This window comes from Anas platyrhynchos, chromosome 10 (assembly GCF_047663525.1).
Source record: "Anas platyrhynchos isolate ZD024472 breed Pekin duck chromosome 10, IASCAAS_PekinDuck_T2T, whole genome shotgun sequence".
Taxonomy (NCBI): Eukaryota; Metazoa; Chordata; class Aves; order Anseriformes; family Anatidae; genus Anas; species Anas platyrhynchos.
In genome coordinates this window covers 10,606,689-10,622,450 of record NC_092596.1, presented here as the reverse complement: position 1 = coordinate 10,622,450, position 15,762 = coordinate 10,606,689, and the positions used below count along the sequence as shown (strand labels likewise).

General features: G+C 48.4%; 1 protein-coding gene across 5 annotated transcripts in view; it reads left to right on the top strand.

The window, feature by feature from the left end:
* Positions 1–15,762, top strand: part of MAMLD1 (mastermind like domain containing 1) — a 254,357-nt gene that overhangs the window by 170,792 nt on the left and 67,803 nt on the right. For 2 of the 5 annotated variants that reach the window (XM_005020490.6, XM_005020488.6), the window contains exon 1: positions 6,516–6,792. The exons of the other annotated variants lie outside the window; for them this stretch is intronic. In XM_005020490.6, coding sequence (XP_005020547.2) covers positions 6,739–6,792 — 54 coding nt within the window. In that variant the 5' untranslated portion in view covers positions 6,516–6,738. Of the gene's footprint in view, positions 1–6,515; positions 6,793–15,762 lie in introns of those variants that run through there. 5 annotated transcript variants of the gene reach the window in all.

The following is a 15,762-nucleotide window of genomic DNA, read 5'->3' as shown; positions in this document are numbered from 1 at the left end:
AAACTTCTGGATGAGTTCTGTGGCTGTTTAAGTCGTGCTGATATTGTATTGGGCATAGAAGCAGAAATTAAAAGCTGGTACATGTTCCTGCATTGAAGGGGAGTAGAGCTTTATTTTTTTGGCTCAAGAAACCTGACACCAGTTGAGACAACACACTTCTTACACAAGGCTGCAGCCGCTAGCAAATGGATGCATATTCATATGACAGGATATGCTCGGTAGCCCTGGGAAACCAAGATTTGAAATCAATAATTTCTAGTAAATCACAAACTGACATTGGCAACATCCTAGCCTGGCTGAGTATCTGTGTCATTACAGACACTATTCTTTAATAAACAGAACATACGATGCTTCATGCTTTGGTTTTGCATTTTCTTGGCAACAGCATAAAAGTATAATTTCTTTGCTTGATCCAAGGGATCTCTGACAAAGGGAGAAGGGTGACATTTGTTTCTGTGGGTTTTATGGTTTTAAATCTCAGGGCCAATTCTGCCATCAGGTAGTTTATGAATATTCATGTAGATTGTTTTGAATTGAAGAATATATAACTTCGCCATGTAGCTGGCATGGGAAGAATAGTTGACAGTCACGAAATAGAGAATACTTCAAAAAGTAGCATCGGCTCTGTTAAGAGAGGACCTTTCTGGGAGTAAAAGGGAAAATTAAGGAAGAAAGGTGCATGTTTCCTTAGGGAAGCAAAATTGTGATCCTGTCTCCTAAAACCAATACAGAACAATTTTTGCAGACAATATTTAAAGCAACCTGGAGTCTGTTGCATCAGGTAAGGGCCAGAACCTGCCTTTCTGTTGATCAGGAGCTGAGTCAGGTCTGTATGTCCCTGATCACTGAACGTGTGTATGACCTGGGTGATCTAGCAGTGAGAAAGAAGGGAAGCTGGCATTAGTACTAAGCCTTCTATTTTACATTATTGCATCTTTTCGGTGATGCCTTACTTGCAGTCAGGCACAAGAGTCAAATAAAAGTGCCTGATTGTACAGACCTCTCGCTAACTTGGAAACTTGGCAAATGACACCTGCCTCTGTTTGCTGCTGATCTGATACCCCGTGCACGGGCTGGAAGCTGCGTCCTTGCCCCTTTGGCTGCTGTAGCTCTGCAGCAGCTGACAAACGTGAGAATGCTCCCAAATGTACCGCTTGGAGAAGAGGCATCTCCCGGGTAGCGACAGGCATCGCAAAGGCAGGCTCCTTTAACTGATGCCTGTGCATTTGCTGTACGTTTGCACTGAGCGTAGCACGGCTCCTATTCCCAGTTGCATCTGAGGCTCCAGGTGACAGGAGCAGTCTGTCCCGGCCTCCCCACGCCGCTGCAGCCGTCTGCTCTTTGTCGCTCTGCATGGTCTGACTGCAAGCAGAGATGAGGAGAGGTAAAACACTGCAGAGCTAAATCTGCAGGCCAGATCTCACCCGAGTTAGAATGAAATGTCTGGGTGAGATCAACAGGCTTTTGTCCAGAAGATTTTGAGTAGTCTTGAGTTTGTGATGTCAGTGGGGCTCTGGGATTTTGCCTCCTGAAAGCAAGACTCGATCGCACCACATTACTCTGGGTGCTTACCTAGGCACTCGAGTAATCCCTTCCATTTCCAGGAGAGTCATACATAATGTTAAGCATGTGCCTAAGTGTATTTCTGAGCTATGCAAATAACTGATTTCTATATATAAAATATAAGTTCGAAGTAGATCGATTTGGAACAAGCATCTGGCAGGCGAGCAGGCATTAACAACCTGATTTTAACCTATGTTTCAGTGGAAGCTCCATACTTTGTGCTACGTGACTTTTTACGAAAGCATGGAGGAATTACTGACAGCGGTGTCATCTCCTAGCTGCTCAGCACAGAGACTCTGGCTAGACCCGTGTGTATTTTTCCAAGCAGGAGACAAGATCAGCATTCACTTTGATTTATATAATTTCCTGATCTAGTTCAGGCACCCACTGAAATGTCAGTGTGTCAGTGCCTCCTCCGCTGCTTTCACCAATCCGCTCTTCCACGGACACTCATGTAAGTAATGACCCAGTGAAGGAAAAGTTGGCCTGATCAACTGTGCTCTTCTTTCATGTCCAAATCAATGAAAGGTATGTTGAAACTGTGGAGTTAACTGCTCTCAGATGAAAGCTTGTTCCGTGATGCTTCTTATTTTTCTATAAGTAATGTTTATTTAAAAAAATAATAATAAAATTAGAATCAATATATTAACAAATGTCTGTACTTTTCTACATGACTTATAACATTACTTAATGTAAGAAGCATTACTGAGGTAATTAAAATTGTTTATTGATGCAGTTTACCTATTTTCAGGTATTTCTCGTACACTTTTACTAGAAGACGAGGGTAGAGGGGAGAACATCCAATTAAACACATTCATAAATGACCCGAGATGCCGTTTTACTCAAAATAAACACTTATTGCTTCTAAGAGCATAATAGGTTTCAGAAAGGAATTGAAATTTTGCATGCATTAGAAGTTTCCCCCCAATATATTACAGCGTGTGATGGATGAAGGGGTCTGAGCCTGCCAGGTTGTGAGCATCAGCCAGCTGCAGATTGTCTATGCTTAGGAAGAAACTTCGTAAGAAACTTGCACCACAGTAGGGATTTTTTCCTGCAATTGTTCAGTAAAGGTTTCTTTTCGATTTTCTGAAGCATCAGCTATTGCCTGTGGCCAGAGACAAGCTAGCAAACAAGACAGCTCTGTGATCTGATCTCGCATAAGAAATGCAATTCTGACCAGTCAGACCCAAGGCTCACCTTGCCCAGTATCTGTGCTGCTGCTACCAGACCCTTCAGAGAGAACAAGCTTTGTCCCCAAGGTGTGGACAAGCAGAGTCCTTCCTCCCCTGGTGCTGCCTGCTGGTGTCCAGCACCCAGAGGTTTGTTCTGTGCTGTGACCAGGGGTCTCCCCCAGACCTCTGTGCTAAATAGCAGCTGATGAATTTGCTCTCCATGAGTGCTCCTAATCCCTTTCGATCCCCTTTATTCAGAAACATCCATCTGTGGCAATGATCTGCACAGTTCCATTAAGTGCTTGTTGAAGACGGACATCACTGGTAGAAAAATACTGGCTAGGGGCACCTTGATCTGATGCAGAATGGGAGTTCTTATGGACCCGTGTGTTTTTTCTCTAATTTTCTATCAGAGGAATAATTTCATCTTTTTTTTTTTTTTTAATATATATATATATAGTCTTCCTTATCACCCTGCTTATGTCCAGCCTAATAATTGTCTTTGCTCTGGGAGGGAGCAGTCCACATCTAGTTCATACACCTCTCCCTTGAATTTTGTCTCTCATTCTCACATGCCGTGGCTTTGTGTTTTGGGCACAATTAGGACAAGCTCTTGTTTTAGCTTCTGAAGGCTTGTGTATTTATGTTGCAGTTCATGTGTTTTCACTCCCCAGGAGCTTTGCTTGGAGTTTTAGCTCCCAGTAAACATACACTCAAAGTGTATTTCAGCTAAATCCATTGATTTTACCCGTTTCCAGGTCAAAAACATGCAAGTAGCAAGCATCACATGATTTCCATCCATCTCCTTATGGGTCACTGAGAAATTTGTGAATCCTTCAGTGAATCTGTGATGAGTCCTTGCACTGCTCACTTGCTGCTCCCTGCCAGTGTACAGGACGTGCTGCAGAGCAGCCCCTGGCTGCTCAGATTTCCTTGTCCATGTGGATTTTGGGAGCACCCAGAGGCCAGCTCAGTCGGGCACAGATCTCCTGGGAGAACAGAGTCCTAGCAGCACGGTTACCTGCACACAGCCAACTAACACTTCTCCTTAGGCAGGTTACAACATACTGCTTGTCCAAAAACTGTGCGGACAAGGATTAGTCCTGTTTGTGTTTTTCAGAAACGATACAGCTCAGTGCACTCTGTTCATCAGCTGGTTGTTTTTTAGCTACAACTTCAGCTTCCCAGCTCTCGGGCTCTAGGCTTTGAGTAAGACATCTCAGCTGGGGAAGCAATGGCCCTAGTTGTGTAAAATGAACAAAGCAAATGATATTTTTCTATTAATATTAAAGCTGCTAAATGAAATGTGGTGAGCTACCATACAACTGATGAAGAACAGGATTCATCCCAGGCAGCCAGCCAGGGTTTGGGTTTTGTACGGTTCGAGGTACCATGATACATTTCAGCCAGCCTCAGCCTGTGGCTGTAACAGCAGTCTTGATGCCCTTAAAACTGCCTCTTTTCTGCAGAATCCCACAGCTCACCTTTTCAAAAGAAGACAGAAGCCCGGTAATAGGAGTTGGCAATTCGCTTAGGCTAGGCCTGATCTGGGAAGATAAAACACTGCCCTGGAGAAGCCACCAAAAGTTCTGTCATTTACGCTGGAGCAGCCAGGGATTCCTCCAGGTCAGCTCTAGCAAACGTGCCTAAAGAAAGGGCTCATAATTCAATCACCAAAGGCCCAAATTGCAGCCTTGACATCCCCTGCCTAGCCACCACCTCTTGCTGGCAGTGAGAGATCTCTGCAAGGCTGTTCCTTTTCTGCTAAGGGCTCACACTGCCTGGAGTTGGGCTTCCTTGTGTGCCTAAACCCATCACTGCTGCAACACCTGCTTGCATTGTCCTCATTCTGAGGAAGTCCTTTAGTCCAGTTTTGTGAAGTGACCAAAGCAAATGAGAGTCCTTAGTTAGGGCTTTCACCACTTGTCGGGAACGTCAGATGTCTGGCAAGAGTCACGAATTACATGGATTTCCAAAACTTCAAGACAAATGACTAGCGTGCACTGCAGGTAGGGAATGTGATGCAGACCTGCCATGCATACGTGTGAATCCCTGTATCCTACACATTCCATACATGTGTGTTTTCAGTCTAAAAACCTCCAGGCAGAAAGAGGGAGCCCTAATAGAAGGGTTCCAGACATTGCATGCTGGGCAGGCAATGGCACCTCTGTGCAGGTGGAGCCTGATCGATGCATGATGAACACTTATCTCTACGGAGCTGCCTCAGCTGGTGACCCTTGTGCAGTGCATTGGCTCTGTAGGATCCCGTGCTGATGCCCTAATGCTGGGTTTGAGCCCTGGCACCTCATCTAGGGTTGTGGATTTGTGTTGGGCAGCCCATCAAACCCAAACATCCGCTGTCAGTACGCCACCCCTTGCGCACCAAGATCCCTTCTGAGCTCTGGCCCCAGGAGTCTGTAGAGTTCAGGGTGCTCACACCCACAGAGTTTCTTACTTTTGTGCTTCCTTTTTATTTTCCTTCTCAATATAAAAATACATTCCAGTCATTTTGAATGATATAGAAGGCAGAATCAGCAGAAACACAAACTAAGAAACTGCCGAGGAATCCAAACTGACGTGACACAAATGCTGCCCCGGGAAGAGGGCCTGTTGCTGCAGCAGCCAGGAAAGCTGGGCTCTGAGCAGAGGTAAAACCAAATGTTCTCTGTTGCTGAGCTGATGCTGCTGATATTGTTACCTCGGGCTTGCTATGAAATGTGCGAAGATGGGCTTGGGCTATAAGTTTAATGCAAGCCGAGGATCATAGCTGAATGGAAATCATTCGGGAAAGTGAAGCCAGATTCTGACTTTATGAGAATGTATTTGGGCATAATAACTGGGTTTTTCTAAATAACTTTTTAATTTTATAGAGCATAATTTACCAACATCACCGTTTCGTGCCTGATGAGAAATCAGATGCTTCATGAGCAGTGGTGCTTTGTCTCCCACCTCTCATCCACTGAGGCAGCACACCGGGACAGGGCGTCCAGCATCTCCGGACAGCAGGACCAGGGTGGCAGTTAATGAAGGGAAATTCTACCAGCAATTCTTTGGGGACTCAGTGTGCTCTCCTAACTGCCTGCAGCTTGCCTGTCCTGGTCCTTTACGTGCAGCCCAAGGTTCTTGGTTTTTGGGGATGGTCTGAGTGAGACTTGAAACAAGCGCGTTTAGGCTGTATGCGAAGTGCGTGGATTTATGGAGGCTCTCAGCTCGGGTTTGTGTCTGTCTTTGGAGAGAGATGTGCCTAGCACAAAGGGGGAAAACGAAACAGCTCTGCTGTTTCCTTCTCGCTAACCTGGGTTCACCTGTGCGAGGTGAGCTTAACCCTTTTATGAGCGCTAAGAGCGTTGGCCGGGGTGTAGTCAGGAGGTGGGAAATGCCCCTTTTTAGGGAGAACTCAAACCGTTGCTCTTCGTGCCCAGGGCTGTCTTTTCCGTGATGTACCCTTTGATTTGGGAAGAGAACAAAATCCAGGAGTGTTTTCGTGAGGCTCCTGCGCTGAGCGAAGCCGAAGCTGTGGAGCCAGGCTCCCAGCGCACTGCACAGCGCCCCGCGCTCACCGCCCGGCCGCGGGCCAGCCGGGCTGCGCCTCCGTGCGTGGAAGGAAAAAATAACAAAAAAATCAAAAATCCTTGGACCTCTGAGGTCGGCAGTTTCTGAGAAGAAAGCGCTGCTTCCCCTTTAAGCCCGGAGCGGCTGGTGTGTGTGAGAGTGTGTGCGGGAGCGTGTGTGTCTCCTCCTCTTTGAGTGACACAGCACTTAGATATGCCTATCAGTAACTTAAACCCCACAAACTCCACCTTCTAAGTGAGGAAGCTGTGGGTTGATGGAAATGTAGTGAGCAGATTGAGACAGACAGTGAATCATTAGCAAACTGCAACGCCAGGATGAACTTGTCTGGAACCTAAAAGGAGCAAACAGCCTCCGAGTCCTCCGCGGCGCTGGGTTTTGCTCCCTACAGCCAAAGTGGATCTAAAAGCCGGCTGAGCCCCACTCCAAGATGCTGCTGGTTTCCCAGCGGGTAGAAGCACCACGCATGGAGCCCCACATGCCGGTGAGCAGCAGCGCAGAGCGGCGCGGCACGAGTTGCTTGCGGGGACTTGGCCCGGGGAAGTTTTCGGGGGGCGCCTTCCGCGGAGAAGCCCCCCCAAAATCCTCCCCAAACTCGCCCTAAGGATTGCTCCCGGCTTCCTGCCGGGGCCGGCGGGGCACCGTGTCCCTGGAGAGGGGAACCGTGCACCGGGGCCAGGGGAGGGAAGGGAGAGGAAAGGAAGGGAAAGGGAGGGAAGGGGGCGCCGTGGGGCCGGGCAGCGGCGGGGTGCGCAGCGCTGCCAGCTCCCGGTGCCCCCCCGGCTGATGCCCCGCCGCCGGGCATCGCCTGCAAACTTGGCTGCGAGCGCCGGGAAGGTGCCATGGGAGGGCGAGGGGGCCGCTGCCGCCCCGCGTTGGGGTTTTTTGTGTTGCAGAAGTCCCGGTGCCGCTGTTGGCAGCGAGGTGCCTGGGGATTTGGGGAGCCGGCAGCGCACGTTCCCTGGGCAGGGTGTTGAACAAAAGGCGCCGGGAGGAGCCGCCGCTGGGTCCGGGGAAGAGTGCGGGGCGGCAGCGCTGCCTCCGCGCCCGGGGACGGGGATAGGGACGGGGATGGGGATAGGGACGGGGACGGCCCCGAAGTGCGGGAGCTGCCGCGACCACCTCTCCCCCCAGCCGGTGCGCGGTTCCCACCAGCCCCGGTGCTGACTCACTGTTTGGGGCTCTGCCCCCCGCGATTAACGCCGGGCTTCGGAGCAATTGCCGGCCACAACCGCGGCGCTCGGCTCCCCCAGGCACCGCACGGCCCCGGCCGTCCCTGCCCCCCCCCCCCCCGCTCCGTCTCCGCCGGGGACCCCCAGGCGCTCCCCCCGGGGTGCCCGGCGGCTTTGTTCGGGCACGGCGGGGGCGCTGTCAGTGGGGCCAGCGGCCGCTTGGGGGAAGAACAGGGGGGCTTTGCATCCCTTCGGGACCCCCCCCCTTTCCCTCCCGCGGGCCACATCTAAATTAAAGGGCCGCTTTTGTTCCCCGCAGCCCCGGCGCTGCGGAGCGGCCGCGGGGGCGCCGCAGCCCCGTGAGCGCCGCGCCTCGCCCCGTCGGAAGCGGGCGGGCGGCCGGTCCTCCCCCTTCCCTTCCCTTCCCTTCCCTTCCCTTCCCTTCCCTTCCCTTCCCTTCCCTTCCCTTCCCTTCCCTTCCCTTCCCTTCCCTTCCCTTCCCTTCCCTTCCCTTCCCTTCCCTTCCCTTCCCTTCCCTTCCCCGCTGTGCCCGAGGGGGGCGGCACGGCGGGGAGGGGGCGGCGCCGGGCTCCCCCCCTCGAGTCCCTGCGGCTCGGGGGGGCGGCGAAGCGAGCTCTGTGTGTATGTGTCCGTCCCCCCCCCCCCGTTATATAACGCCGGTGCTCCCCCGCTCAGCCCCCTAATCCCTGCGTGTTTCCCCCTCCCCCGGTGTGTTCCCCCCCCCGGTGATGGGGAAATCAAGCTGCCGGTGTGCGAGCAGCAGCATATGGTGCCTCCGGGAGGGAGGCAGGCAGGGAGCCGCGAACGGCCTTGAACCTGCCGGCCCCAGCAGCTGCTGGCTGCCCCCCCCCTCCCCGCAGCTCCGCTCTGGCCCCCCCTCGGCCGGCGGGACCCGGCCGCCCCCTTGCAGCGCTGCCGGTGGCCGTGCGAAGGGACAGGGGGCGGCCCCGAGGCTGGGGGGGTCGGGGCTGGGGTCGGGGGGGAGCGGCCCCGGGGTCGGGGTGGTCGTGGGGGGGTCGCGGAGCGCCGGGGGGGGGCTGCATGAGCGCGGCCGCGCAGCGGCGGCTGCAGGCGCAGCTCGGGGAAGTTCCACGCGAGCACCCAAAAAAGCAGCCAGGCGCTGCCGGCACTGCCCATTTGCAGCTCGCTCTCGCTGCCATATGGTTGGAAGGGGGGAAAGAGAGTGAAAAAAAAAAAAAAAAAAGGCAATTTGGGAAAGATGCTCTCAGCCGAAGGGAGGAGTGGGCTGCGGGAGCGAGATAGGAGGAAATTCCATGTTAGGAAAGCATTAGCAAGGGGTGACTTCTAATGTTTTCCTGCCACTGACGTTGACAGTGACACACATGTGTGGGCTGAAATTGGAACGTCACTGAGTTTTTAAACTGAACCAGGAAATAGTCTGTTGCTCAGGGATAAAAAACAAATAGTATGCATTGTAAGGCAGGTACATGCAGCTAGCAGCTCCTCTCCAGCGAGTGAGGGGCTGCTCAATGGGCAGCAGTGAGCAGCTCAAATTTAATTTAGGTTTTTATTTTCAGAGTGTCTTTTTTTTTTTTTTTTTTTTAACTCGAGGTTTTTCATCTCTATTTTTAATCCTTTCAACTAACGCTTCAGAATCAGAAAAGCAAATATTGACAGGGCTTCACTTGTAGTCCTTTGTAACTACGTAGGTTGAACCTGCAAAGTCTCCTGGATTTTTTTTAAAGCTAACACAGTTGTTAAAGGATCGGGGGGAGATTAGTGGTTACAGAGGCAGTTATATATATTCTTTGGTCTTTTGTATGGCTCCCTGTTACCCAGGTAGAAGTGTTTTATAAATTATAGTGTGCCATTTTTTATTTTTATATTTTTTTTTACTGATCTTGTTACTCATAATGTGGTAGCACTTGGAGGTTTTATGTGGGAGTAGGGAGCTACTGTGCTAGATGCTTTCTGATGGTACGGGAAGATGTACTGAAAGAGTTCAGGATGCCAGGCATCAGGCTGGCCCACCAACCTGCCCCGAAATGCCCAGCGACCTGCCCCGTGCAGCTGCAGGACAGGCATCAGCCTGAGCTGCCTTCCTCAGCAGAACAAAAGTTAGGGAGGCAGAAGGTAACACAAGGACAAGAGTAAGTAAAGTCCCAGAGCCGTCCCATAGGTTAAGTACAGTGCAACTCACTGGTTCCCAGTCATTTAATCAATAAATGTTCTATCTTACTTGCTACTCTGATGAAAGTCGCCTTAAAATAACTTTTATGAGTGCGTAGCCATGGGAAGGCAAAGTAAATCTTGCAGAAGCTGTGACAAATGGACTTAGCCAAACCGGGGGGTGGAATAGTCGAAGGTTGGCTGAGCTTTTTAAGTAGGAGGAAAGGCAGGATCCCCAGGTTTTCATTGTTCCCTTGTGCTGGCTGTTTCTGAGTTGTCAGCGTTTTTCCACATTTAGGAGAAGGTGACTATAAGTTACGATTCATTAGTAATCGGTATGGTCTCCAAATAAAGATAGCTAAATCAGTTTAAGCGATGCTGGCGTCTCTCCAAGGAGCCCTCTTTACATCTGACACGTTTGCCACTCACTTCTTTGAGGAACAATTAACACTGTACACTGCTATTTTTCCCTCTGTGGGAAGAGCAGTGGTGTAAGTTGGTACAAAGGCTTTCTACCTGACGTTCCAGTTTGACTTGCTATTTTAAAAAAGGGGAAAAAAGTATTTCAAACTGGAGGAAGAAGACACACCAAGGCTTTGCGTTGGACTGTTTTATATCAATATTGATTTTTTAAGGGGGTTTGTGTTATAAAGAGGGAGCTTTTATCCCCCTGAGCTCTCTGGCAATTATCTTCCTGCCATAAATGTTGATACGCACATAATGGATGTAACTAAAAAATCTCCTTATCCCAGCAGAAAAGGCTGACTGTTTGTTGGAGCAGAGAGAATGCTGAGAGTGTGAATAGACAAACCCATATGTCGCTGGTGAGAGAGATAAATGATGGACGAACAGGAGTTGGTTACTATGGATCAGCACAATAAACCAATTCCCATCATACACCTCTCTTAATAATATACCAGTTTCAATGCCATTGACGGGTAACCTAGGTAGCACCAGTCAACTGTAAGTTTTTCAACTGTTCTTTTATACATCTCAGAGAACAGTTGGGACTGCTCTCATTTTTTTCAGATGGTGGGTGCTAAAATTGTGCAGGACTTCCTTCCTTGCCAGTAATTTTGAAGGGGAACTTCAGAGCGCTGCTATAAAATGCCAAATGTGTGCGATGCTCTTGTGCACGCATAGTAAGTTTTGTTTTGCTTCATCCGTAACAGGGGTTCACTCCTACAGGCAATTGCTTAAAAATGTGTCAAGAAACCATTTAGGCACTTAGTACTGCCCTCATTAGTGTTGTTTCTGGTTGTATGGGATATTGGAAGATCCTGGAACATTGTTTTTTATCTAAGTGAAAATAGCAAAAGCACAATATTGTTTTATTAAAAAAAAAAACAAAACAAAACAACCCTGCAGAACAGGCAGTGATCAATAATACAGTTCTGACTTTCTGTAACCTGTTTCAGGGCTGCCAGAAGCTCAAGGGAAACTTTGCAAAACAGTCTGTGCTCGTATCATGGTCTCCTTCCCCTGATCGTTACTGTTATTGCTAGCATTTTGCACAGAAAACTGACGTCTTTGTCAGTTAAAGGTTTCACTTTATGCCCTTCTCTTTTGCTGGCTGTTTTTCCCTGCAGTTTGCTGTGGCCCGGACTGTTAGTGCTGTTTGAAGGGCAGGAATATCTCCGGGTGGTGGGTGAGCAGGGCTCTGGGGCTGCAGCTCTTTCCGAGTCACCAGGTGCACTACCAGGCAGTGATGCCATCAGAGAGGGGAGAGCTAGCACATGCAAACAAGCTACAAAGAGTCTGAATTCCTCTTGGGAAACCTCCTCATGGATAACACTTCCCTTTTGCCTTTCCTGTGCACGTGTGGAGTCACGGAAGCTGCCCAAAGGAGACGCTTTGGTGAGCATCTGGGATGTGCCAGGATGTGCCAGGCCCTGTGGTGGGATAGTGACGTGGTGCTCCTCGCTCCTCTGAGGGCAGCAAGGCACGCCTTTGATCCTAGCATTGAGGGCTCAAGGATCAGGCCCTTGAATAGGGCCGGGGATTGTTCCGTGCCCCCGACCCCATTTGGAGAAGTGAAATAGAAAGGGAGCAGGGTGAAGGACGGTGTTGTGGCAGGCTGCATTTTGGCTGCTCCTTTGCTCCTGTGGGGGAGCAGTTGTGCCCAAGGGGTGAAGGGGAAGAAAGCTGCGGGTGCCTTCCTCCCTGCATTGCCAGACTGAGTGACAGGGAACAGGAGCTGTGCCCAGCAGTGCACCCACAGGCCTTTGCTGGGGCCCAGGCCGGGCAGAGGCAGGGGGATGCGGGGTTTGGGATGGCTCCCTGCCACCAGCACTGCCACCTCGGTACAATAAAGCACCAGCAGGCACTGAGGGGATCCAAGGGCCCCTGCTCCAGGAGGCCACAGGGGCGCCAGGCTGACCAAAATTGCTCTTTGGGGATTGGTGGCCATGCTGTGAGGGGGAAATGAGGAGCAGCAACGGGCCCTGGCTGAGGGCAGGCGTCGTGTTATGATTTGTTGAAATCCACTTCACTTTCCCCTGCAAGGGACTTGGCAGTTTTATTGATAAAGAAGTGTTACATAAGCACCCCATCAGGCATGTCCTAATTTGTTAATAATTGATGATCTGGGTAGTACAGAAATACCAGCGCTGCTCATGCACTCCCACACCGATCTGCAGCCTCCGCCAGCCCCACACGTTTGGCTTTTACTTCGGTTGTACTACAGGCTGTTTTCTTTATTCTTTTTTTCTCCCGCTGAGTTTCCCTGTGCCTGTGACCGCGGTGCCTGCCCCATTTTCCAGCCCAGGTGGGGGCCGCTGGGGTCTCTGGAGCTCTCCAGGGCCAGGGCTCCTCGGTGGTCCCTGTCAGACCACAGGCCGCACTTGCATGGGCAAAGAGCCTGGGCAAAGAGCCTCTTTAGTTTATTTTTTTTTTCTTTTGTAATTCCGTGGAATGCACTTTTTTTCTCTAGAATTAAGCACCTGAGAAGTCCTGGCAGGTTTGGGAGGGACAACTACCCAGGATGTGCCTAGTTAGTGTCTTGAGAACAACACGGCGCATGTGCTGTGTTGTGGGCAGTGAAATCCATTGCCTGCATTAAAATCACAGGCAGCAAGGTAACTTTCTAGTTATGTTGTGAAATATAATGCCATTGTTCACTTTTATTAACATCCAGAGGTGGATTACCCGGCGGTTAGAAGCCTGTTCTGCTGTGCAGAAAGCCTGCCTTTAATTTCAAGTGGCCGATCCTGATCAGGCAGTTGGAGCGTCTGAAGTGGCGATTGCTTCGAGCCCTGCACCTCACTCGGCGCACCATTGGCGTGGCGGCGTTGGCTGCTCGAAGACTTGCTCTGACTTCCAGCGCTCCCCTTTGCTGCCCTGGGGTGCGCTTCCCAATCCCACATGCGCTTTGTGCAGCGCTGGGGAAGACTGGCAAGCTTTCTGCTCTGTTTGCTGAAGAGGGCCCAGCTTTCCTAAGCTGCCTGTCTGTCAGGGATTAATTTAACCTCTAATTACTACGTTTTCTTCACAGTTTGCTGCACATGAGCGTGTTATAACAAAAGCACAAAGAAGTATGTCATTTTATTTAGCCACTACTCTGAAATTAATTTAGGGGGTATAGAGTCAGATCTGACACACTTGGTGTTAAAATAATTGTGCTGGCATTAGAATTAAAGTACATAATCTTGTTGTTTCTAATGATACAACAGTACTGGTGTAAATAGTGCTGTTAACTTGTTAGTCTTAGCCACAGGAATAGAAGTGATATCTAGTTACAGAGAAATGTTCAAATGATCATGTCAACAAAAGTCTCCCCCAAATCGTGGCTTGGTTCCCAGCCACCATTTTGGGTTAGGATTAGGTGTCCAAGAGTAGTTTGTTGTATTTTCTAAAAAGGTCTTCCAAACTGCAATAAACAAACATTTAAGATGGCCTGGGTTTCTTCCAGCCTGGATAATGACTTTTTTTTTTTTTCTTTCTTAACATGCGGCATCTTGGGAACAGTACAAAAGGCCATATGTCCTCTTCTGTCTGCTCATGCTGACATCAGAAATACAGTATTGCACATTGCACCGAGAGGAGTGTATAGTCTGGAAGGAAGGGAAGGAGTCTGGATATGTTATGAAACATATAATAAATTTAAGCTTTTCAAGTTCTGTGTTCTGTAATATTTACAATAAAGTGGGTTGCTGTTTTTTGTTTTTTAATTATTATTTTTTCATTTGAATCGGGAAGGTTTGGATTGGGAAATGCAGCTTATATTCAGTTTAGGTCAATTTTGTTAGAAGAGCTGTTGTTGTTGTTACATGGGCTGGATCCAGCAGCTGCCTCTTCGTTCTGCCTCAGGTCCATCGCCTCTGAGCAGACTTGTAGAAATGGCTTTAAAAACGTTAGTTCTCACATAGGGTTTGGTGTGCAGAATTGCTGGTTGTGTGCTGGTGATTTATATTTAGTGGAAACAGAAGACGGGTTGTATATTTTTGTGTCATGCATTCAAGTTATAGAGCATGAGCTCAGCTTGGTAATTCTCCTTCAGTAAAAGCTGTAACTGCGTTTGATGGGAAACTTTCCCCAAAGATTCCCCAAGGTCAGGTAGGACATGGTTACGGAGTCAAATCTTGTAGTCCCTTTCTCAAAAGGAGAATTAATGTGGCATCATTATCCAGGCTTGTGACAACAGTGACACGAAGTTGCCAAAAAGACTAATGGAACGCGATGGATGATTGATTCTCTCTACCGTAGTAGATCAGGTTATTCCTCCAAATTCCTTCTTCAATTCTCTGAATTCCCAAACTGTAACCAATTACTGTAATTATTTACTCTAATAACTTCTAATCAACAAGTAAATTGAACAGAAATTGAGATCAACTGATGTAAGGGCCTGGATGGTTCAGTGAAGTGACAGCAAGATATGGAGACTCTTCTGCTGATCAGCAGCTCCATGGAGTGGCTGTTGGATAGCAGTGTGGAGCCAGTTGTAGGTCCCTGTTCTAACTTTTAGTGGATGTGAATTTTCAAATATAATTTTGGAGATTTTCTAAAGTAAAAGCCAAGCCCAAATAATGCCTTCTCTCATTTCAAAACTGTCAGACTTTTTTCAGGGGGTCTGAATGCCTACAGCCCCACAGGCTTCCGGAGGTGGAGGCAATTTTTTCAGTAAAGAGTTCTCAGGTTCTTACTTGTCCATTGTACAGTGGGGATCATGGCGCTTTACCTTAAGGATGCTTAGTGAGAAGGTGAGGGAAATAGCAGTAAAATGAGTGAAATATTTAGTAAAGCATAAGTGCCTGTAACTAGCTAAGGTGTTTCTTTAGGGACTTTTCACATAGTTGGAAAGTATCTTGAAAATAAAGTATATCTTACTCTGACACCCCCACCCCACCCTCCAGTATGAATGATAGTTTTATTCTTGATTTTGGCTATAATGCCAAAACAAGTGTTTGTTTTGTTTTGTTTTCTGGCTTTGTGGCGTAGTATCTTCCTTTTTGCTGAAACTTCAGAATTTGACCTAAGAAGAAAGAGGGAAAAAAAGACAAAAATGACATTTTGTATTGGGTAACATTAGACAAGGACATTGGAGTTTGTCTAAATCCAAATTTCTGCTTGTCTTCCACATCAAGGGTCGTGTGCTAAACATTTTCTAATATTTCAATGCATAAAGCTGGAAATAAAAATAGTGCTGACGAGTCAGAGTCAACATCCAAGTAGTTATTTTAATGTTTCATTTTCAGTCCCAGCCCTTCATAGGTTAAGTTTTGGGCAAAGTTAAACAAATGCATATTTTATGAAGACTTCGGTCATACACAGTTCCACTCTGGCTCTAGAAGCTTTTTCCCCATATAGTTGCATTAGTTTAAGTACAATTACACAATGTGTTTGATGTGGTTATCAGAATGGATACTGAGTATAATTTCATTTTGCTTTGACAAGTTGCTTTAAATTTTACTAGGATCTTCACAATTCCAAGTTTATATGTGGAAATAATTTCTGAATTCATCTGGTATTTCAGTAACCCAGTAGATCGTGCTGATTGTCATACACTTTGAAGGACTTCACTTTTCCTGTTCTTTTAACTTACTTATTTTCTTAATTAACTCTGTTGATTTAAATAAAGTCACACAGACTGAGAAAACCCCAAGTATATACAATGCTGCAGTCAGAAATACAGG